The sequence below is a fragment of the Manis javanica genome, chromosome 16 (assembly GCF_040802235.1).
Source record: "Manis javanica isolate MJ-LG chromosome 16, MJ_LKY, whole genome shotgun sequence".
In the NCBI taxonomy this organism is placed as follows: Eukaryota; Metazoa; Chordata; class Mammalia; order Pholidota; family Manidae; genus Manis; species Manis javanica.
The window spans coordinates 59,091,742-59,114,414 of NC_133171.1; the positions used below are offsets into that span (position 1 = coordinate 59,091,742).

At 48.5% G+C, this 22,673-nt stretch overlaps 5 protein-coding genes across 11 annotated transcripts; 2 read left to right on the forward strand and 3 right to left on the reverse strand.

Annotated features, from left to right (window-relative positions):
• Positions 1–235: 235 nt before the first annotated feature.
• Positions 236–5,962, reverse strand: MPIG6B (megakaryocyte and platelet inhibitory receptor G6b). Of its 6 annotated transcripts, XM_017661468.3 has the most exons (7): positions 3,984–4,117; positions 3,419–3,481; positions 2,853–3,200; positions 2,602–2,692; positions 2,228–2,268; positions 2,013–2,092; positions 236–1,890 (listed from the first exon to the last, which is right to left on the reverse strand). In XM_017661468.3, exons 1-7 carry the CDS (start codon positions 4,069–4,071, stop codon positions 1,786–1,788), a joined length of 816 nt encoding a protein of 271 aa, XP_017516957.3. In that variant the 5' UTR covers positions 4,072–4,117; the 3' UTR covers positions 236–1,785. The 6 variants fall into 6 exon arrangements, with proteins under 6 accessions (XP_017516957.3, XP_017516958.3, XP_017516956.3 ...); XM_017661469.3 differs by lacking the exon at positions 2,013–2,092; XM_017661467.3 differs by having other exon boundaries at positions 236–2,092.
• On the forward strand, positions 4,227–7,466 carry LY6G6C (lymphocyte antigen 6 family member G6C). Its single transcript, XM_073224306.1, is given in 5 exon segments — positions 4,227–4,247; positions 4,829–4,874; positions 6,275–6,308; positions 6,310–6,377; positions 6,815–7,466. Coding segments are annotated over 5 exon segments (384 nt in total). The 3' UTR covers positions 7,030–7,466.
• Positions 7,467–8,218: 752 nt separating this feature from the next.
• LY6G6D (lymphocyte antigen 6 family member G6D) lies at positions 8,219–10,152 on the reverse strand. Its single transcript, XM_073225223.1, has 3 exons — positions 10,066–10,152; positions 9,840–9,986; positions 8,219–8,536 (listed from the first exon to the last, which is right to left on the reverse strand). The coding sequence occupies exons 1-3, from the start codon at positions 10,121–10,123 to the stop codon at positions 8,304–8,306; spliced, it is 438 nt and encodes a 145-aa protein (XP_073081324.1). The 5' UTR covers positions 10,124–10,152; the 3' UTR covers positions 8,219–8,303.
• Positions 10,153–11,106: 954 nt separating this feature from the next.
• Positions 11,107–12,801, forward strand: LOC118969956 (lymphocyte antigen 6G6e-like). Its single transcript, XM_037005139.2, has 4 exons — positions 11,107–11,111; positions 11,612–11,667; positions 12,304–12,429; positions 12,554–12,801. Exons 1-4 carry the CDS (start codon positions 11,107–11,109, stop codon positions 12,775–12,777), a joined length of 411 nt encoding a protein of 136 aa, XP_036861034.1. The 3' UTR covers positions 12,778–12,801.
• A 1,078-nt stretch (positions 12,802–13,879) lies between these two features.
• On the reverse strand, positions 13,880–17,789 carry LY6G6F (lymphocyte antigen 6 family member G6F). 2 transcript variants are annotated; one of them, XM_017661454.3, is made up of 6 exons: positions 17,099–17,788; positions 16,299–16,628; positions 15,954–16,217; positions 14,855–15,010; positions 14,604–14,670; positions 13,880–14,505 (listed from the first exon to the last, which is right to left on the reverse strand). In XM_017661454.3, the coding sequence occupies exons 1-6, from the start codon at positions 17,154–17,156 to the stop codon at positions 14,481–14,483; spliced, it is 900 nt and encodes a 299-aa protein (XP_017516943.1). In that variant the 5' UTR covers positions 17,157–17,788; the 3' UTR covers positions 13,880–14,480. The 2 variants fall into 2 exon arrangements, with proteins under 2 accessions (XP_017516943.1, XP_036861076.1); XM_037005181.2 differs by lacking the exon at positions 15,954–16,217 and having other exon boundaries at positions 17,099–17,789.
• Between the last annotated feature and the right edge of the window lie 4,884 nt (positions 17,790–22,673).

Genomic DNA, 22,673 nt, shown 5'->3' on the forward strand with positions numbered 1-22,673 from the left:
AGTACTAGGAAGAAGGCCTCTCTCATTCATCAAACCCTAATTAGGCACTTCCTGACTTATTGCCCAACCCTGTCTTAGGTGTCCATCCACAAAATGAACAGGATGGAATTTCTATTGTGGAGGGCATGTATAGGGCAGAGAAGAGTGAGTATGGTGGATCACTAAATGTCAGGTGATTCAGAGACTGGCAGATTACTAGCCCACACTTAGGAAGAAATGATGCTTTCCAGGGACATTCATTTTCATTCACTCATTTACTGAAGCTTAGCAGTAATAAAAAAAAAGGTCAGTCTCCTGATATCAGGGAATTCAAAGTACATATAAATTTCTTACATATTGACATACACTGCTATGATAGAACAATTCACAGGAGACTGTTGCTATGAGAGAAATATAGGGACTCCCTAGGGTATCAGAATGTATGCAGGAGTGGGCAAAGAGGGTCAGGAATGACTTCCCAGAAAAGGCTGCACTTGAACTGAATCCTGAGGAAAAATAGGATTAGCCAAGAAGGTAATGCCGGGGAGGGAAAAGGTTAAGCCAGAAAGAAGGAGTTGCATGGGGCAAAGGCATATTTGGGGCCTGGCATGTTGTGTACATGTAAAGTAACAGAGATAAGCCTGGAGAATAGGCAGAATGCTGTGGCACCTGGTACTCAAAGCCAAGGCCTATCAGCCCAGAGCTGAAGGTTAAGGAAAGAAATACTGCATTTCTGGAGTTACAGGCTCTTAGCCTGGTTAGTGTTTGGGGAGGCTCTGTCTGGCTTCAGGGAGGAGGAAAAGGGCAGGAGAATGAGGTGGGGTATGGGTAATCCAGGGAGGAAATAAGGAAATTTACATTAAGATGGCAGCACTGGACATGAGGAAGGGTGTAGATTTGACAGTGATATTAAAATAGAAAGATAGGACTTGGTTCACTATATGGGAGTGTGAGGAAGAAGGTCTGCATGCCTCCCAGTTTCTGGTTTGGGCAACTGGGTTGATCAAGAGAGAATGCAGAGGAAGATTAAGTGAGTGCCTTAGCAGATGACAATCATTTGGGTTTGGGATAGGCTGTGTGCAAAACACCTAGGGCTACCCAGGCAAGGATGTACAAAGGATGGTTTGGAAATCCTATACCTGAGATCTGAGCTGGAGAGAGTTCTGGTGAGGGCTGAGGACTGGCTGTGGATGACAGCTTCTGAGAACAGGAAGGCAGATAAAGAAAGGGACAAACCTAGAATGGTGGGGAATACCATGGGGTTAGGGAGCAAAAAACAGGAGTCCAGAAGGAAGACACCAGCATTAAAGAAAAACAGAGTTTAAAGAAAGAAGTAATCTAAACCCAAGCCAGATGAATACTAAAAAAATCTACTGGGTGTGGCCATTAGGACATCACTGTCAACCTCATGGAGAGCAGATGAGCAGTGAGAGTGGAGTGATGGAGAAGAAAGTGGAAGAGACAGGTTGTAGGCCCCTGGTTCAAAGAGCTTGATGGTGAGGGAAGGGAAGAGTTAGGGTGACAATCTAGGAGTTGTCAATGGCTTAAGATGGGGAGACTGGGCTTGATCAGATTTAGAGAGAACACTGATAGGAGAGGAGAATGGAAGTTATATGAAAGATGGGGTAACTGAAGAAGCAAGATCAGCAGCAGAAGTTGCCTGGAACCTAGGTCTCCTAACTCCCAATCCAATGCTCATTTCTATCCTGTGGTGCCTTCCTTTCCCAGGTAGGGGCCAAGAAGGGGAGGGGTTATTTGGAGAGCTGGGAATCCCCAGTTTGTTAGGTATAGAGTAAGGGCTTCCCTTCAAACTACAACTGCATAGATGGTGGAAGCATCAGCAGGGACCACTGGGGTCAAGCGGCAGGGCCTTCTGAGGGCCATATGATCCAGATCTGCGTAGAGCAGGCTCTGAAAAGTGGGGAAGAAGGTAAAAGGGTCTCAGAAGTCTGACTCCTTGGGGATCCAGGTCTGTCTGGGTTCACTTTCCTCAGGGATTCTAGCCAGCCCCCTTCCCATCCCCAGGCCCTTACAGGTTCCTGGTCCAGGTCCCCTGCAGTCTTAGGCTCCTCCTCCTTTACTGGGCCCTGGGGCTCCGCTTTCACGAGTGGAGCTATGTGGTGGGGGACAGAGCTGAAGGACTGAGAAAAGGTGACCAACTTGTCTGCTCCCAGCAAGGGCTCAGACCCAGAAATTGAGGGATGGGGAATGTTCTGGTGGAAGGACAATGGGGTGGAATTAGTCTCACCAAATCTGGGGAGTGGTGGAAGCGGGTGCGGGGATGATCGCCTGTAAGGAATGTAGAAGAGTCTTTGAGAGCCACCAGTCTTTTCTCTTGTTCTCCTGGCCCCCAGGCCGCGCCAACAATAACCTAGCAACTTGCAACTTCTGCCCCTTCAAAACGAATTAGGCTCCCGCTCACACTCTGTTCCTCTGCGCTCTAGCTTCGCTTCCCTAGCCAGGGCTCCACCCGCCAGACTGCGGCCTCGCCCCTAACTTTCCCATTCTTCTCTAAAGCAAACCCCACCGCCCCAGATCTAGCTTTTGTCTGCGAAACTTCTGATCCCGCGCCTCCCCCTCGGGTCTCGATCCATTAAACCAGGCCCCGCCCCTCGTGCTCACCTGCGCATCCACCAGACCACGCCCAACGCTGCTAGTGCCAGCGCTAGACCGGCGACCAGCAGCAGGATCAGCAGCTGGTAATACACAGACCCTGGGGGGAGCGGTGGAGGAAGGGTGGTGGATGCCGAGATCAGGGGTTCGAGGACAGAGAACTAGCTCTTAGGCTCAGGAACCCCGAGCCAAGGTCCCCGCCCCCTCTCAGGGGTGTATGTCCTAGTTAAGCCCCCCTATATGCAAAGACCTCAACCTACCGTGAATAGGCCCCGGAGCCCTGCAATCGGCCCGGTCCCCTAGCACGTGAAGAACCGTACGGCTCTCATCTTCGTGGCGGCCTCTGCAGAAAAAGGTGCCTGAGTCCCCCGCGCTCAGGAGCAGCTCCAGCCGCCGGATGCCAGGGTCCAGGGCGCGCAGGCGTGCAGCAAAGGGCTGGACTGGAGGCACCGTGGGGGTCCCGCTTGATGAGGCCCACAGGATTGGGCGGCGTCCTTTGGACAGGCCCTTGCAGGCCGGGAAGCTAGGCGCCCAGGCCCAGCGGATGGGATGCGAGACCCCTGCACAGGAGAGATTCACCCGGTCCCCGGGGCTGCCGTCCAGTGAAGCTAGGGGAGGCGGGGAGTTGGAGGACAGTGGTTAGGGCAAGTACGCAGGGTGAGACGACGCTCGACACTCGACACTCGCATTCCCGTCTCCTCTGCCTCTCTCCTCTCTGCTCTCCCACCATCCAGGATCTTCTCATACACAACCCACGCCCCCAGTCGTCCCCTGCCCCGCCCCAGCCTTTTCCTCGTCCATCCCGACGTTCCCAGGGACAGCTTACCCCCGGGGTTCGCCTGGGCCCTCCACAGCAGCAGCGGTAGGAGCTGCAGAACCAGGATCATGGCTGGGATGTGTCGGGAGAGAAGGCGAGTGAGTCAGCAGAGGAGACCGGAGGGAAACTGGAGTGGGTATGTGGTGGGCTGACTGCGGGTCTGGGGGCTCCGATAAGGGGCGGGGGTGGGGCCACCGGCTACTCGGATCCCTCACAGCCCTGAACAACGCTCACTTGAAATTGGTCGTGGGGAGGGTCACAAAAGCATTTTCACATACTGGGACTCCTGCAGTGTGGCAGTGACCATCAGGAATTCTGGATACTGGATGGCTAAGCTCAAATTCTGACTTTGCCATCTACTAGCTGCAAAATGTGAGCAGGTCTCTTACTTCTCTGGGCCTGTTTGCTCCTCCATGAGAATGGGGATAAAAGTACCTCCCTCCTACAGTATTGTGAAAACTAAAAAATGTAATATACATAAACCATCTAGAACAATAGCTGACACATAGGAACACTATTTAAGTGTTTGCCATTGTTATTTCTATTTCTACTCTTATTTTAGCTTCTGCTTCACCTGTCTGTGCCCACGCTGTCCTCTGGCCTGCTGTGCCCCACCCAAACCGGCAGGTTTTGATTGGGGTGGCATTTGGGAGCAGGTGCATAAGCCCCACACCTAGGACTTCAATGAACTTAACTGGAGCAGAGGAAACCAGGTCAGGCCAAGCCCAAGTGAGGCCAGGGCAAGGCTGCAAGAACCTGTAGGGGCCCTGAAGCAGCCCCTCCTTAGGAGGCAGCTCCAGCTCATGCCTCTGCAACTATGACATCAAAGAAGCCCTTGGTGACATCACAAGCCCTACTTATTCAACCTGTGGCTGAGCAGAGTTTGGGAAGACCAAGTGGGGATTGAACCGGATTAATCTGGCCCCTTCAATTCTCAATTTCTGCCCACGGACACCTATCAATATCTCCGGGGACCCAAATTTGGCAATCAGGTTGGGCCAGATCCCATTGCCATTTCCCAGCAACTGGCAGACGCTACCACCACAGCCAGTGTACCATCACAGGGCCCTTTGGTGATGCTTCTTCAGAGGACTGGACAGGCAGGGCTGCCAGTGCGGGGCAGGAAGGGTGTCTTGGCTTGAAACCAAGAACCAAAATGGAGTTGGCCACTAGTGAACCTCACCTCTTTCCCATCCCTACTCCCCTACCTAGTCCTGCTTAGCCCCTCACCACCACTGCTGTTTTCCTGTATCTGCTGTGTGTAAACAGGGAAGGTGGGGCCACCAGAGGCAGGGAAGGGAGGGACCATTGGGATTACAAATTCCAAAAAGGCCACTCAATTCCCAGAGCTGGATCCCTGAAAACTTACTCTGTCAGCTGCTGCACTTGCTACCATTTTCAGGACCATCACAATGAAAGGCCTTCTGCTGCTCAACCCTGTCTTCTCTGCTTTGCTGGGTCACAGGTGAGCTCCTAGGGGCCCCAAGGACCTAGTTCACCCAGTCAGGACTTATACCCTGACCCAGCCACTGCCATACACTACCTACCACACAGGATCCCACCCCCACCCCACCTCTCACCCTTCCCTAAGTGGCTCTCCTGTGCCTCCAGAACCAGGTCTCCTTGTGACAAGGTCCTTGCTCCATTTCTCAAGGACCCACATCTCCATCCTTCAGACTCCTCTCCACCTCCAAGACCCACACTTCTAACCTGCCAGGCTCCAGGTCGCCTGTTCCCCACTCTAAGGTGCCCCCTTCTTGCCAATTCTGACATCCAGTTCTCCTGCCAACCCCACTCCAGTAAAAACTCTCTGGGATCCAGCTTACCTGCTTTCTCCTCTCACCACCTGCACTCAGCAGGGTCCTTCCAGAAACTGGGCATCAAGCCTGGGGCTTCTTTTGCACCCCACCCTCTCCATGTATTCCATCAGGGACTTTGTGCTCAGTCCCTAAAGCAGTGGCCTTTCCAGTGCCTCCCTACTCCTGCCTGGGGCACATACCCCCAGGGACACAAGCTTTCTGGAGGGTCCCAGTGACCTCTCAGAACCTCCCCAGGAACCAGGAAGATTTCCTAGCCTTCTAGGAAGGGACTGCCAGAGCTGCTCACTCCCAGGTGCAGACTGCACTCTGAGGTGCAGTCACCAGGCTCCTTCACTCTTGTATCAACCCCCTCTTTCACCAAACCTCTATGCCCAAACCTTGAATAGCTGAGGCAGGATGTTTGAGGGTGCTGCCTTCTGCACCCACCCTCTCCATTTGGTAAGGTGCTCAGGTGGAATCTGATGATCTGTCTCCCAGATATTTTGTCAGAGATTCTTTTCTGCTGGGGTGAGTGGATCCTGTTCAGGTCTAGTTCCTTTTCCCATGTTCTTGGCAGTCCTAGGAGGTGAGAGTAAATTGCTAAAGGTGGTATTCATGCCAGCTTCAAGTTCCAAGCCATTTCTGCAAGTGTTATAACTTCCATGATTTCTATTTCTAATATTTCTTCCTATTTCAAGTCTCCATCTGTGATGTCTTCTGAATTCTTTCATTTTCTCCCCTGCCTTCTACATTCTTTCCCCCACGGTATTCTCACATTCCATCTATCCCCAGCCATATATGTTTGTTGGTATCTCTGCCTCTTCTGACTCACCTCCTAGTAGGGTGGGGTGAAGAAGTCATTTCGGGTGTGGCTCTTTCCAAAGGAACAATTCTACCTTCACCCACTTCCACTTTTTCTGCACTGCTCACCTGCTCTGTCCCTACCAGACCAAACATGTAGGAATACTTACTGACTGGCTCTTCTCCACCCTACCCCACAGCCTGACTCCCCTGCAGGTGAGTCACACACCCCAACACCTCAGCCTGACTTGTGTCTTCTTCCCAGCTGGCATTCGCTGTCACTCCTGCTACAAGGTCCCTGTGTGGACGGGCAGTCTCCTGCCTCCTGGAACCAGGACAACAATGCCTGACAACAAATGTGTACCTCGGTAACAGCCCCTCCTTCCATGGAGAGAGACGGCCGGTGGGAGACTATAGTTGGGGTTGAGGCCAGACTAAGGCTGAGACTGAGATGGAACAGAAAATTTCAGCAATGGTAACATTTGGCACAGGATTCTGTGTCAGGTGCCATTCTACGACTTAACATGGATCGTTTCAATTAATGTTCATAAAACCCTATGATTTGGTGCTGTTATGATGCTGAGGAAACTGCCTCAGAAAGAGACAATAACAGGTTCAAGTCCTCACAGCCAGCAAGGGATAGGACCAGGTCTGGGTGCAGGGATGGGGAAGGAGGTGTGGGGCAGTCAGTTAGACTGAGAAGAGATAAAGACGGGGAGGGCCAGGGACAGAGTTGGGTAGGAGGTAGACACATGCATGTCAGGTGCCCATCCCAGCTAAACCCACTGCCCACTCCTACCCCCAGCTAAGATGTGGGTTTTCTCCAATCTTCGTTGTGGCACATAGGAAGAGCCCTGTTGAGAGGCCATCAACCAAATGAGCAGAAAGCTGGGCCTGACCTACAACACCACTTGCTGTAACTAGGACAGCTGCAACAGCCCGGCCCCTTGGTCCACCCCGGCTCTGTCTCTTGTCCTCCTCACCTCCTTGGCTGGCTTTGGCCTCTGGCTGCTGCACTGAGACTTGCTTGGTGGCTGTCCCTCCTCCAAGCTGCTGTAGCCTGAGCCTCTCCCTGTGTTCCCATATCACCTGGCTTCCCACAGCGGTCTCCCCCTACCTCCCTTTTCGCGGAAAAGCATTTCTCCAGACCCTTCACCTGTCTTTAATGGGACAGTTGTCTCCCCACTCTGCTTTTCCTGAGTCCTTCCCACTTCCCTATAGACCACACCAGATCTTCCACTGGCCTCTAGAAGGGCTATTTGCCCTCAACCGTGCCCTACTTGGGGAGGATTTGGGATCTGAGCCTGAAATGAAGCTTCTGTCCTGTCCCCAATGAAGGCTCCTAGGAAGGACCTGAGGACCTCACCGTATGAGGCTGATTCCCCAAACCCTGGCTCCCACATATACCCCATCCCCATGCTCACCTCTTCCCAGGTTGATTAATAAATGTTTGTGTCTGATAATTGGTGTGTTTATTGTCAGAAGACCTATTATTCAAGGTCCCCTCCCAGGAAATAACACTCAGTTTCTGCCCTCACCCAAGAATCCTTCAGGGAATTTCTAGGGGAGGCTGGGCTGGGGCAAATGGAGAAACAGGTTTTTCAGGCCATCATCCTCCCTTCTGGTGTCTGGGGGTGATACACAGGTCCCAGTGTTTGTAGAAACAATCTTTATCCCAAATTTAGGCCACGTTTCTGTTGTACCACCAAGAAGGAGGTGCAGCCTGGCTTGAGGGCACCCCAAAAAGGGTAGAGAGTTGCATGGGGGTGGGACTTGGACCTTCTTTCCAGACTCAGTCCCTTAGGTTAGAGTCAGAGGTCTTACTTGGCCTGGTTACTAAGTGGGGTACCAAGCAACCTATCACAGTGCTTATTACGTTCCCTTTCTCAATTCAAAATTAGTGGTATTAGGAGCCAAGGTGCAAATGGGGGAAAGTGGAATAAACCCAGACAACCACATTCATTGATTCCTGGTGACCCCCACTCAGCCCAGAGCCTGCTCCCTTCAGTGATCCCTATTGCTAAGGAACAGGATCTGGGAGTCACTTAGGGCAGATTATCCATTGTCCTTTAGGGTTCAGTCTGTTAAGGAGTACACCACTGTAACTAAGTGCACTGTCACCTGGTAATCCTCAAAGTAGAGCCTAGATATCCCCATACTCCTCCCTCAACATTCCCATCAACAAAAGATGGGATTTTCCAGTCAGCTCTAGAGTGGTTGATAGATTTTAATGGATCATGGAGGAGTGTTTATCTTCTCACCTCATCTCCATTCCCTTGCTCCCTCCCTTTCCCCTACTCCAACTGCCCTCTCCACAGTGCAGGCAGGAGCGAGGCCAAGGCAGTGAAGGCAGCAGCCAGGATGCATGCTGGGGCTGCAGTGCTCGCCACTGCGCCGTTGCACAGGTCTCCGACACAGCAGTCCCTATGGTTTGTGTAAGTCATGTCTCCCACCAACTCTGTTTCCACTTGATTGCAATGATGGGCTGCCACGCAGGCTGGGTGGTGACGAGTGAAGGTCACTGAGGCTGAGAGAGAGAATGAGACTGGAGTGTTGGACTCCTGGCTGGAGGCTTGCTTTCTGGGACAGAGCAGGTCTGATTTCAAGGAGTCCAAAGGGATTCTCTGCCCCCTCAAAACACACCTCCCAAACAAAATAGCAGCAGAATCACAGAACCCAAGGATGAACTAACAGTTACCAAAGGGAAAGGGACTGGGGAGGATGGGTGGAAAGGGAGGGAGAAGCAGGGGGGAGAAGAAAGGGGCCTTACGATTAGCATGTATAATGTGGGGGTGGCACGGGGAGGGCTGTGCAACACAGAGAAGACAAGTAGTGATTTTAGAGCATCTCACTACGCTGATGGACAGTGACTAATGGTGTATATGGGGGGGACTTGGTGAAGGGGGGAGTCTAGTAAACATAATGTTCCTCATGTAATTGTAGATAAATGATACCAAAAAAAAAACACCTCCCAGAAATCAAGTGGTCAAAGCTGTCACATTGACACTGTGAACGCCAGCATGAGAAACTGAAAAGGACCGTCATTATGTCTGTGGTATTCCTGCCCTAGACTCATGAATTCCATCTAATCATGAGAAAACATAGGTAAGTCCAAATTAAGGGACATTTTACAAAGTAACTTAGCAGGACTCTTCAAAAGTGTCAAGGTCACGGAAGACAAAAATTCAAAACCAGCACAGATCAAGGGTGACTAAGAAGATATGAGAGCTAAATGTAATGTGGAATCCTGGTTTGTGTCCTGAACCAGAGAAAGGACATAGTGAACAACTGGCTACACTGAGTAAGTTCTGTAGGTTAGTTAGTAGTACTGTACCAGCATTATTTGATGATTTTGATAATGGTCCTATGATTATATAGGGTATTAACATTAAAGACAGCTGGGTGAAGGATATATAAGAACTTTCTGTACTACTTTTACAACATTTCTATCAATCTAAAACTATTTCAAAATTAAAACTTAAAAAATTAAAACACACACATACCTCTCTGGTCTTTAGCTGATGCCTGCCAGTTAAAGTTTGGTTTAAAATTTTGGTCCCTGCCTTCAAGGGACAGAGCTTTTTCAGCTGTTTGTGAGTGAATGGGCCTGAGATTCTGGAAAGAAGAGGAGCACATGGGAGCACATGGGACAGCTCACGAGAGGGGCTCAGCTCCAGGAAACAGAGGGGGCTACAGACAGCTCTACTCTGACAGAAGCACCATCTGCCCAGAGCCAGATGGAGCCTGAAGGGTTCTGGAAGCCAGAAAGATTAAAGTAGAGGCTGGAGGCAGAGAAGGGATGAGGGAAGAAGGAGAAACTGAGGACTCACATTTTTCAGACAGCTTGCTCTGTCCCAGGCCTGGCTGGGGTTTGTGCTCCAGGAAGCCACAGTGCTTGCCCTCACCACAGGTGGTCACAGTCTCTTTGCAGGGGCTGCTGGGGCCTCCCCCGCAGTCATAGCACCCCATACGGTTTCCTGGCAGGAGAGAAGACGCCGCTGGACCTGGGCTCACAGAGGAGCTGGCCAGCAGAAGGTGTCTGGGCAGTGCCCTTACCCAAGGCAGCTCCAAGCAGGGGCCCGAGCAGGATCCCGATGATGAGGAGGGGGTTCATGGTGTCTGCCTGTGTCAGTAGCAGCTCTCCCTCCCACCCACCCCCCTCCCTGGCCCTGGGCTGCCAGCCTTATATCCCCCTTGTCCTGGGCTTTATAGGGCAATAAAAAGTGAGGAAAGAATCTCCCCCAGCAGGCCCCAGAGGCCCCAGTGGGGACAGGGAGGGGCCCCATGGGAGAAAGAGCTCTTAGCATCCTCTGGAGTCCCCAGACTCCTTAATCCTCAGTAGCATTTCTAACACTGTGGCCCCAGGACTCCAGGAGTTCCCTAAGACCCATTCAGAAAGTCCTCAGCTGTTTTCCTTTTCCAACCACATATCTGTGTGAGGTGGAAATTTCTTCATATACTTCAATTAAAACAACATATCCTAACACACTGAATGCAGAAGCAGACATGAAAACCTAGCCATCTTCTATTAAGCCTGACATTAGATTCCCCAAAGTGTAAAGCAATTCTCACTGTATGTTTGGGAAAGAAGTCATTTTTCACAAAAGTACATTTTGTTAACATGTAATAGGTTTATTATTTTTCGATTTTATTTTTTAAATGAGTCTATTTAAAATGTTCTTTTTAATTTCTAATATAGTAAATATAAATATAACTATATATAGTTACAGATATAATATAACCCAAAGAAAAGTTTTTCGGGGTCTTCAGTAATTTTTAAGACTGTAAAGAAGTCCTGAGATACAAAAGTTTTGGAGCACTGCTGCTCCGTGGATATTTGTGTCTCCTCTACCCCCAGTCTCACTCCTCCTGGTATATTCCTGCCTTGATACCCCTATATGATTGTTCTCCCCAATCTGTTAAAGCCCAGTCTTACAGACTCTACCACTGCCCCCTGAAATCTTCCCCTGCATCCCTTGCTAATATTTCTGGCCCCCTACCCCCTCTCCCTCCAGTGGAACACATCCATCCTACTGGCCCCACCCATGATTAATTTTTCATGGAAGGTAGTAAAACTGGGAGGGATAATTGATAATTATGGGGTAGGAATGTTGAGGCTTGGGGGAATCAAAGGGATCTGAAACTGGGTGGGGTCCTTGCATCTGGGCTGTGTGTGTGTGTGTGTGTGTGCGCGTGTGTGTGGGTGGGTGGGAGGAAGTATTGCTAATTCCACACTCCAACTGCAGTCAAACTGATCTGGGCCAGAGCTGTTTAGGAGGATAAACCTGAGAGGCTTAAATACACAGAGGGGGAAAAGACAGAGAAAACTAAGACAGGGAGGCAGTGGAGAGCAGAGAACAGCTTGAGATGGGGAGGGAGGGAGAGGAGTAGGAGGGAAAGTGACAGACACAACTCAGCAGCGGTAGACACAGCTAAGAGTTAAGACACACACTGAGAGAATAGGGAGTCCCTCAAGGCAAAAGCAGACTCAAGGAGGGGGCAGGGAGGATGTGAGATGTGGGGTCATGGTCCCTCCCAGTGTTGCTCATATGCTCCAACTCTCCAACTCTTGGATCTCGGTGCTCTGATTATATTCTTCCAGACTCCTGAGCACCTTCAGCTTCTTCCTCTGCATCCTATTCCTCTATGGGGCACTGGGTAAGGGTGGCTTGGGAATCCTTAGGGGAGGGGGCTGGGGCCAGGGATTGTGGAGAAGACTGAGAGGTCGGGGGAGGAAGCTGAGAGAGGCTTGCAGGGGCTTTAGAAACAAGAGTTACTGGGATGGCCTCATGCCAGGCTGATAAGGTGGAATAAAAAAAAGGCATTTGAGAATAACTGTCTCTTCCTTGTGGCATCTTTGGCATGGCCTTGTCCTCCATCTCCCCTGTCTGTCCCTTATCTCACCTCTTGCTTCTTTGCTGGGTCCCTGGTCAATGTCAATTGTTTCTCATGTGTCTCCAGCACTACCTGTTTAACTTCTTCACTGCTGCACACACCTCCACTTCATGTCATTCCCTATGTTCACCCCTGATTCTCTTGGCTTCTGTTCCTGTCTGTGCATCTCTCACAATCCCTTCATCCCTCTTGCCTCTGTGTCTTTTTCTTTTCCTGCATCATCTCCCCTCCGTTCTCCATCCCTTTGTCTACTTCTGTCTGTCCCACTCCATCCACTTCGCTACTTCCCTCTCCCCATTTTGTGCGTCACCTCTCTGTGGGCCCCTGTCCTTGATCTGAGTCTGGCCTCTCCCCTGGCCTCTTTATCTCTTGTCCCTACCCTGATCTCAGACCCCACAGGTCTCACCACTTCCCCTGCCCAGGGAAAGCTCCGCTGCTACACCTGCAGCTTCGCCAAACCCTGCTACCCTGTTCTCACAGACTGTCAGGATGATGAAGCTTGTGGCATCAGTATTGGCACCTCAGGTTAGGACTCTGGCCTAGTGGCCCTTCTCCAGGGTGTTCCCCACTTGCATCCATCTACGTTTCCTGCTGCCCATGGCCCTTGCCTCCTTCCTGCCCCTGCCTCAGCACCCATTTTGTCCCACAGAATGGAGTGAGATCATCAAGGGCAAATGCTGCCTCCCAAGGGCCCAGTGCCCTCTGCTGGGCCACGCCACCTACTGGGCACACTCCTATACTCTTTGGCACCACTGCTGCGAGCAGGACCTGTGCAATGCAGCCCCCACACTGCGGGAGCTCCCCAGCCCCCTCCTGACCACCTTGCTCCTCCTGGTGGCCAGCTTCACCTGGGAATGCCACCTCCAGCACTAGTCTCAAGTGATCTGCAGCCTTCAACCCAGGACTCCTCCTCCACCACCACCATGGCCCTGGAAACACCTGCACAGACCCTTCTGAAATATGTCCAAGAACCTGATTTTGTAGAAAGACCCAGATCTCTGGCCTTCACAGAGCCCTCTGAATGCCTGATTCCTATGGGCATTGCGCCAGCCCCCACCCAGGCACCTGCTCAGAGCCCAGCCTCAGGAAGAACACCTGTTCCATGTCTTTTGTTGTCTTCGAGATGCCTGTTGCTGATGTCCTCTCTCAGATCCGGGTCTGTGGCAGGCAAGAGTTTTGGTGAAGCTGTGGGTACCAGACCAGGGGATTGAAGGGGTACCAGGTGTGGTGGGAAGGAGAGTCTTGCTAGTTAAGATTACTTTGATAGGTCAGAACTCAGGAAGGAGATTGTTGGGGAAGTATGAAGAGAAAATTCAATAAAAGTGCTGAGTGTCTGGTAACACTGCTGTGTGTGTGTGTGTGTGTGTGTGTGTGTGTGTGTGCAGTCTCTAAAAGCAAACTACAGCTGCTTGGTGGGCTGGGCTGGGTGCTGAACCATAACTTCACCTCATTCTTCATCTCTGTTACTGGCGTCCTTCTTGCCAACAGCTTAGATGAAGCTTTAGGCTTTAGGCAAGACTTCTGAGGAAGCTTTTCTCCAATGAAGCCCATGCTTGAGCAACCACACAAAAAGGGTGCCTGGTGGAGCTGCTTGTGAGGGTGTGGCTGTGAGTCCAGCTCATTTCTGCCGAGAATGGGAATGCATGAGCTGGGAGCATCAACGCCCCTCCAACCAGGCTTCGCCAACCCAACTTGTCCATGGTTTACAGCCAGCGCAGGGCCTGATTACCTACCCCACAGGGCATCCACCAACCCGTCCCCATGGACACTCCCTCTGCCCGGGGAGATAACATGTGACTCCTGGGGCTCCCAGGATGCCAGGGTTCTGATAAACTGCTCACTGTCACAGTGAAGTGCCTAGGATAAGGAGGATTACAGGCATGCCATCCTGACTCAGCTCCCTCCCCTTCCATCTGAGGAAGTCTGGTGTCTGATGAAAGGGCGTTAGGTCTCCCCACAGCGGGGGGTGGGTGCGCGGTGGTGCGCGGCGGTGAGCGGTGCGCGGTTCGCGGAGGAGACCAGACGAGACCTGGTGGGGGGGGAGGCGTGGTCTGTTTAATTTAGAGGCAATTTGAGTCTTTCCATTCTCTCTGTCCCTCACTCCTCTCACTTCGTGCTTTTCTCTCTCTGCCCTCTCCTTCCTCTGACTGATTGAGTCTCTTCCCTTCTCTCTTCTTCGGTTTCCGCGTTTGTCCTTTGGCTCCCATGTGACTGATTCTCCACCAGTGCTCCAGTCTCTGGATTCTTCTGTCTCCTCTCTGCCCATCCCCAGCCCTCCGCACCGCTACCAGCTACCCTGGCTCCCCTCAATCCCAGGGTACTGCGGGCTCAGGGACACCGCTCCACTGGCTGCTACAAGACAGAAAACCACATCTCTTCATGGGTGACATCACAGACATCGCTTCTCCTTCCGTTCAGCGCCCCCCTCCCAGCAACCCCCACAGCTTGGCGGCTGAAGACCAGCTAGGCTGAAGTGGTGCTCTCAGCCCCATCCCCTTGGCCACGGGTTTGGGGACTCCTTCAGATGCCAGATGGTCAGGAGACAGCAGGCCACACTTTCCAGAAAATGTCACCGATCATCTGATCTTGGGGGCAGGTAGGCTGTGGATTTTGCGAAGTAGAAAGACAGATGAAGGATAACTTCTCCACCTCCTCAGGAACCTCTGGGATTTAAACCTCTGTCCCCTAGTGTTCCTCACCTGAGCCTGGCCAAATGGATGTTCTCGTAGACCTGGATTTCAGGTTTGAACTGAAGAATCGAGGCATCTTGGAAGAAGGAGCCGCATGGTGTGTGGCAGAGAAGTCACCAGGTAACTCAGAGCTATATTCCTTCCCACCCTCTTCCTTTAGATAAGATAGGGTCCAGAGGCAAGATGTGAGCCCTGGCCTCTGCCTCACACAGCCAGGAGCTGTCTTGCTCTTTTCTTACCCCTGGGAGGGAGGGACTCACCTCTGCACTGAGCCCCTTGGATCCTCTGCCTCCAGAGCTTGATGCTGAGGACCAGGATGGTGACTCCCAGGCCTGCTATGAGCAACAGCATCAGGATCCAGGACACATCCCAGCCCATGGAAGGGGCACACTGGGCAGGAGAAGCATCCATGGAGGCTGCAATAAAGGTAAGACAAGAGTGATACGGAGGAAGGCAGCAAGGAGTCTGTCCCTGCACCCCAAAGAGAGGCTCTCCTCTCTTGTCTGGCCAGCTCTTTCAAAAGAAAACTTCATAAGCTTCCTTACTGCCCCACTTTGCCCCTTTGTCCCTGAGCCTACAAGCCAGCATCAATGGAGAATGGCAGTGTCCCCCGGCCCACACATGGACAACAAACTCCAGAACAGACCACCAGCCATAACTGCTATTTTTCCTTATACCCTTCATGGTAATCTATCCTTTCAAAAAAACATGAAGTGCCTTCCATGTATTCATTCTTTCACTCATCCATTCCTTAGTCATTTGCTGAGTGCCTGCATGCCAGGTACTATACTAAGTGCTGCCCATATAGAGGGAAATAAGACTCTGTTACTGCCCATCATTTGGCCTCTGCTTACTGAAATAATGGCCATTTGCTCCTCCCACCTGTCTTGCAATGGGTTATTCTACATCCAGTAGCATTCTTTCTCTATATAGTGGATTTTTTATTGTAAAACCATTATATATTTTATCTCCTTCTGCCTTTAATATCAAGGGACCATGATAATGTACATGAATTCTTCAACACTACTCTCCAAGCAATAATTCTTATTTCCTTCCACTGTGCTATGGGATATTCCAAAAAAATCACAGAGTACTTTATTTCTAAACAATGGCATATTCCACTGAATCCTTTTCTGTCTTGGCTGGTGGTCTGTTCACCAGAAAACTGGCTTAACCACCTTCTCTGTCATGGATTCAGTCAGTGAGAAAAAGGCTGTTCCACAGGCGATGGTCTGCCCACCAGACACCAGCACCTCCAACCTAGCTAATAAGATTTGCCTCCTATTCACTACTCCTCTAGCCAGTAGGCGCAGGATGTGCCAGAGGCAGCATGCCTTCCCATATCCCTCCTCAGTTTACCTGCCAGGCTAAAGCTGACCCCTTTGTTCTGAGGCATGAAGCAGCGGATGATTCTCGGTCTACGGCCCCTGGGCTCAGAAAGCCCCTCCCCAGGACATACCAAGAGCAGGGCAGCCCCATCACCCGAGAAGGACTGTACGTGGCCCCTCACAGGACCCTGTCCCTCTAGCCAGGTCACAGAGTCCAGGCGTCTGGCGGGGACCATGGAGCACAGGAGGACAGAGCAGGAGGATCCATCTATAGTCCTCGCAGATAACTGGGATCCTGTGGGGAAAGAGGGGCCCCTAACTTCTTTGCCTGGGCTTACTAGCCCCCAGTGGCCCTGGTCTGCATGCCTATACTCACCTCTGAGCACAGAGACATCATACACCCTCCAGTTCTGGTATTTGTGGTCCTGACCCAGCACCGCACACCAGTACCGCCCGGCGTCGACCTCCTTGGAGCCTTCCAGCCACAGAGAGTAGTTTGCTAGCACTCGGAGCCTGGATTCCCTTCTGAGCTTCCCAGGGTCTGGGACTAGCCTGCCCATTTGGACTTGGGCTACCAGAGCAGTGGAGAAGCCTGCTGTAGGACTGCGGAACCAGGACAGGACTTCGTCCCCATGCAGGGTGGGTGGCGAGGGACATGGCAGCTCCGCCGTCTCCCCAAAGGCCACATAGATGGTCTGGATATTGTCTGTGGGGGAGGGGTTGTGTGAGGCTGGAGAGCCCCGTGAGCTCAGCAACCCCTCACACAACCTCCAACCCTTGGCTTTCTCCCCTTCTGGTGGCTGTGAGCACATTTCCCAAGTGGCAGCTATAAAAAGTCAGGTGGGGCTTTCCTACCCTCTCCCTCAGTGAGTGAGGGAATCTGAGGGCAGGAAAGAAAAGGCTGAAATAGTTAGCAAATGCCCATATTGCTTCCTCTCATTTCTCCTTTCCTGGCAGCATTTACTTATCCATTCTTATTTTCTAAAGGAAACTGCACATGACCTGGACCCTCATTGTCACAATATGGTTAATCCCCTATATTAGAGGCAGTGTGAGGTCAGTTAGGGTAAATCTATATTCTTGAGTCACATGCCTTCCCACACCCATAAGGAGAAACAGCAGCAGTCCCTCTCAACCTTGGAATAGCTGAAGAATCCCCGACCTCCTGTTCCTTACCTGCAGCAGCCTGGGGGCACCCACATAGGACCAGAAGGAGGAGGAATAAGGTCGCCATGAAGAAAGCCTGCCAAGTTCTCTTGCCTGGGATCTGGTGTCCCCAGGGAGGAAACAGAGCCCAGATAAAGGGCCACACTGGCTGGTCTGGAGTGACATAGGCCTCTGGAGGGGATGGGAATGCTGGGGAGATAAAGCCCAGCTGTGTCTACTAGGGAAAAAGTGACACCCACCCTTCCGTCCTGAGGGAGAAAAGACCCAGTCCAGGCCACTCTGAAGATGACCTCCACACCCTTCTGACTCCACATCAGCTCAGGGACTCAGATCAAAGACTCTCCAGGCTAAGAAGTCTGTGCAAAAGGGGTCATGGCCATCTACCTTTGCAGTCTGGAAGTATGTCCTGTGCTCTCTCCACCTCCCATAAGAGATGCCAGCAATGAGCAAAGAAGCCAAGTCTTTATGCTAGTCTCCACGGAAGTCAGCACAAGACTGGACACCCAAGTGCTCCATAACTGATTTTTTTTAAATGACTTTCCTTGTGGCTACCTTGGCATACCACAGACCTCTTCCAAGCCCTTGATGAGTGTATTAAGCTATTATCCAAGGAGAAGGCTAACAGGGGCCTTGAGAATTCACTGACTCTTCCCTTCACTCCAGGCAGGACTTGCAAGACAGATCTTCATATAACTCTAGTGTCTAGAGTTATTTGTTTGTTTGTTTTCTTAGTTTTAAAAAAAACAACTTAATGTGTTATTTATTTTTAAAGGTTATTTTTAAAAAGCTTTTCTTGAAATATAGTTGATATACAATATCACAATGGTTTCAGATGTACGCCATAGTGGTTTGACAATACTAAATTCTCACCATGATAAGTGTAGTCACCATCTGTCACCATGCAAAGATATTACAATATTATTGGCTACATTCCCTATGCTGTATTCTATCCCCATGACTTATTTTATAATTTGAAGTTTGCACTCTTTATCCTTTTACCTATTTCATCCATCCCCTGACCACCACCGCCATGGTAACCAACAGTCCTGTGCTGTTCTCTGTGTTTATGAATCTATTTCTATTTTGTTTGTTCATTTTGTTTTGTTATCAGATTCCACATTAAGTGAAATCACACCATATTTGCCTTTCTCTGTGTGACTTATTTCACTTAGCATAATATCCTCTAATTCATCCATGTTTGTTGCATATGGCAAAATTTCATTCTTTTTTTAAATTAGTTAATTTATTTATTATCAAGGTATTATTGATATACACTCTTATGAAAGTTTCACATGAAAAAACAATGTGGTTACTACATTCACCCGTTATCGTGTCCCCCACATACCTCATTGCAGTCTGTGCCCATCAGGGTAGTAAGATGCCACAGAGTCACTATTTGCCTTCTCTGTGCTATGCTGTCTTCCCCATGATCCCCGCCACACCATGTGTACTAAACATAATACCCCTGAATCCCCTTATCCCTCCCTTCCCACCCACCCTCCCCAGTCTTTCCCTTTGGTAACTGCTAGTTCATTTTTGGGTTCTGTGATTCTGCTGCTGTTTTGTTCCTTCAGTTTTTGCTTTGTTCTTATACTCCACAGATGAGTGAAATCATTTGATACTTGTCTTTCTCCACCTGGCTTATTTCACTGAGCATAATACCCTCTAGCTTCATCCATGTTGTTGCAAATGGTAGGATTTGTTTCTTTCTTATGGCTGAATAGTATTCCATTGTGTATATGTACCACATCTTCTTTATCCATTCATCTACTGCTGGACACTTAGGTTGCTTCCGTATCTTAGCTATTGTAAATAGTGCTGCAATAAACATAGGGGTGCATATGCCTTTTTAAAAAATTATTTTTATTAAGGTTTTATTGATATACACTTTTATGAAGGTTTCACATGAAAAACAGTGTGGTTACTGCATTCACCCATATTATCGAGGTGGACTGTCATTTTTCTAGTTCAATCCCATTACACAGCAATATCTGCTTTCACAATTGTAACGTGAACCTTTGTTACTCCTGACTTCCTCCATCCTGATGGCCTCTAGCTTCTGTAGCTCCGACTCAGCTTACACATTGCCACCATCATAAGCTTCCTAAAATGAAGTGCTGCTCATGCCCTCTCCTCCCTTACTCACTGCTTTCTAAAAAAATGTTTTATTAAGATATGATTGATATACTCTTATGAAGGTTTCACATGAAAAAACAATGTGGTTACTACATTTACCCATATTATCAAGTCCACACCCATATCCCAATGCAGTCATTGTCCATCAGTGTAGTAAGATGCCACAGATCCACTATGTGCCTTCTCTGTGCTACAGTGGTCTCCCCGTGATCCCCCACACCATGTGTACTAAACATAATACCCCTCAATTCCCTTCTCCCTCCCTCCCTCCCCACCCATCTCTCACAACCCTCCTCTTCGGTAACCAATAGTTCATTCTTGGAATCTCTCTTGAGTCTGCTGCTGTTTTGTTCCTTCAGTTTTGCTTCATTGTTATACTCCACATATGAGTGAAATCATGTGGTACTTGTCTTTCTCCTCCTGGCTTATTTCACAGAGCATAATATCCTCCAGCTCCATTCATGTTGTTGCAAATTGCAGAATTTGTTTCTTTCTTATGGCTGAATAGTATTCTATTGTGTATATGTACCACATCTTCTTTATCCGTTCATCTACTGATGGAAACTTAGGTTACTTCCATATCTTAGCTATTGTAAATAGTGCTGCAATAAACATAGGGGTGCATATGTCTTTTTGAATCTGATCAATTACATTCTTTGGGTAAATTCCTAGGAGTAGAATTCCCGGGTCAAATGGTATTGCTATTTTTAGTTTTTTGAGGAACCTCCATATTGCTTTCCACAATGGTTGAATTAGCTTACATTCCCACCAGCAGTGTAGGAGGGTTCCCCTTTCTCCACATCCTCGCCAGCATTTGTTGTTCTTAGTCTTTTTGATCCTGGCCATCCTAACTGGTGTAAGGTGATATCTCATTGTGGTTTTTGTTTGCATTTCCCTGATAATTAGTGATGTGCAGCATCTTTTCATGTGCCTGTTGGCCATCTGAATTTCTTCTTTGGAGAATTATCTGTTCATATCCTCTGCCCATTTTTTAATCAGGTTATTTGCTTTTTGGGTGTTGAGGCGTTTGAGTTCTTTATATATTTTGGATGTTAACCCCTTGTCAGATATGTTGTTTACAAAAATTTTATTCTTTTTTAAGGCTAAGTAACATCCCATATATGTATTCTTTATTCATTCATCTATGATGGACACTTAGGGTGCTTCCATATCTTGGCTACTGTAAATAATGTTATAATAAACATAAAGTGCATATATTTTTTCAAATTAGTGATTTTATTTTCTTCAGGTAAATTCCCAGAAATGGAATTGCTGGGTCTATAGTATTTCTATTTTTAGTTTTTTGAAATAAAACAAAACAAAACAAAACCTCTGTACTGCTTTCCACGTTGGCTGCACCAATTTACATTCCCTCCAACAGTGTATGAGGGTTCTCTTTTCTCCACGTCCTCACTAACTTATTTCTCCTCCTTTCCTTTTGATATTAGCCATTCTGATGGGTGTGAGGTGATATCTCATTGTGGTTTTAATTTGCATTTCTCTGATGATTAGTGAGGTTGAACATTAAAGACTATTTTTTTAAAAGAATGGTATTTATTTGTCAAACAAATTACAAGGCACCATGTCGCCTAAACATTTTTTTTCTTTTTGTTATCATTAATCTACAATTACAGGAAGAACATTATGTTTACTAGACTCCCCCCTTCACCAAGTCCCTCCCACAAACCCCATTACAGTCACTGTCCATCAGCGTAGTAAGATGCTGTAGACTCACTACTTGTCTTCTCTGTGTTGCACAACCCTCCCTATGTCCCCCCACATTATATATGCTAATCGTAAGACCCCCATTCTTTTTTGCCGCCCTTATCCCTCCCTTCCCACCCATCATCCCCAGTCCCTTTCCCTTTGGTAACTGTTAGTCCATTCTTAGGCTCTGTGATTCTGCTGCTGTTTTGTTCCTTCAGTTTTTCTTTGTTCTTATACTCCACATATGAGTGAAATCATTTGGTACTTATCTTTCTCCACCTGGCTTATTTCACTGAGCATAATACCCTCTAGCTCCATCCATGTTGTTGCAAATGGTAGGATTTGTTTTCTTCTTATGGCTGAATAGTATTCCATTGTGTATATGTACCACATCTTCTTTATCCATTCATCTACTGATGGACACTTAGGTTGCTTCCATTTCTTAGCTATTGTAAATAGTGCTGCCATAAACATAGGGGTGCATCTGTCTTTTTTGAACTGGGCTACTGCATTCTTAGGGTAAATTCCTAGAAGTGGAATTCCTGGGTCGAATGGTATTTCTATTTTGAGCTTTTTGAGGAACCTCCATACTGCTTTCCACAATGGTTACACTAATTTACATTCCCACCAGCAGTGTAGGAGGGTTCCCTTTTCTCCACAACCTCGCCAACATTTGTTGTTGTTTGTCTTTTGGATGGTGGCGATCCTTACTGGGGTGAGGTGATATCTCATTGTGGTTTTAATTTGCATTTCTCTGATGACTAGCGATGTGGAGCATCTTTTCATGTGTCTGTTGGCCAACTGAATTTCTTCTTTGGAGAACTGTCTGTTCAGCTCCTCTGCCCATTTTTTAATTGGATTATTTGCTTTTTGTTTGTTGAGGTACGTGAGCTCTTTATATATTTTGGATGTCAACCCTTTATCGGATCTGTCATTTATGAATATATTCTCCCATACTGTAGGGTACCTTTTTGTTCTATTGATCCATTTTGAATTTACTTTTGTGTATGGGGTTAGACAGTGATCCAGTTTCATTCTCTTACATGTAGCTGTCCAGTTTTGCCAGCACCATCTGTTGAAGAGACTGTCATTTCCCCCATTGTATGTCCATGGCCCCTTTATTGAATACTAACTGGCCATATATGTTTGGATTAATGTCTGGAGTCTCTATTCTGTTCCATTGGTCTGTGGCTCTGTTCTTGTGCCAGTACCAAACTGTCTTGATTACTGTGGCTTTGTAGTAGAGCTTGAAGTTGGGGAGTGAGATCCCCCCCACTTTATTCTTCCTTCTCAGGATTTCCATTAAAGACTATTTTAAAAATTGTTTTTGATGAAATACTCCATGCATACCAAAGGCTATATCTAACATACAACTGTATAATGGCTAAATAAACGGTGGTATATTCACCCAATGGAACATTCCACAGCAAGGAGTGCACAAACCACAATGACAGGCAATAGGTTTAATCTCACAAACACAATGACAGGAAAAGAAGCCAGAAACAAAGGGCATGTGTTATATGATTCTATTTATATAAAAAACAAACATAGGCAAAACTAATCTCTGATGTTAGAAATTAAGATATCCCCTCAGTGGATGGATCGTGACTGGTAGAGATCTGGAGACAGTCTTCTAGTTGTAGTAATAATGTGTTCTTGATCCAAGTGCTGATTACACGGATACATTCAATTGGTGTACTTTTCTATATATGTGTTTACTCTAATAAGAAGCTAAATAGTT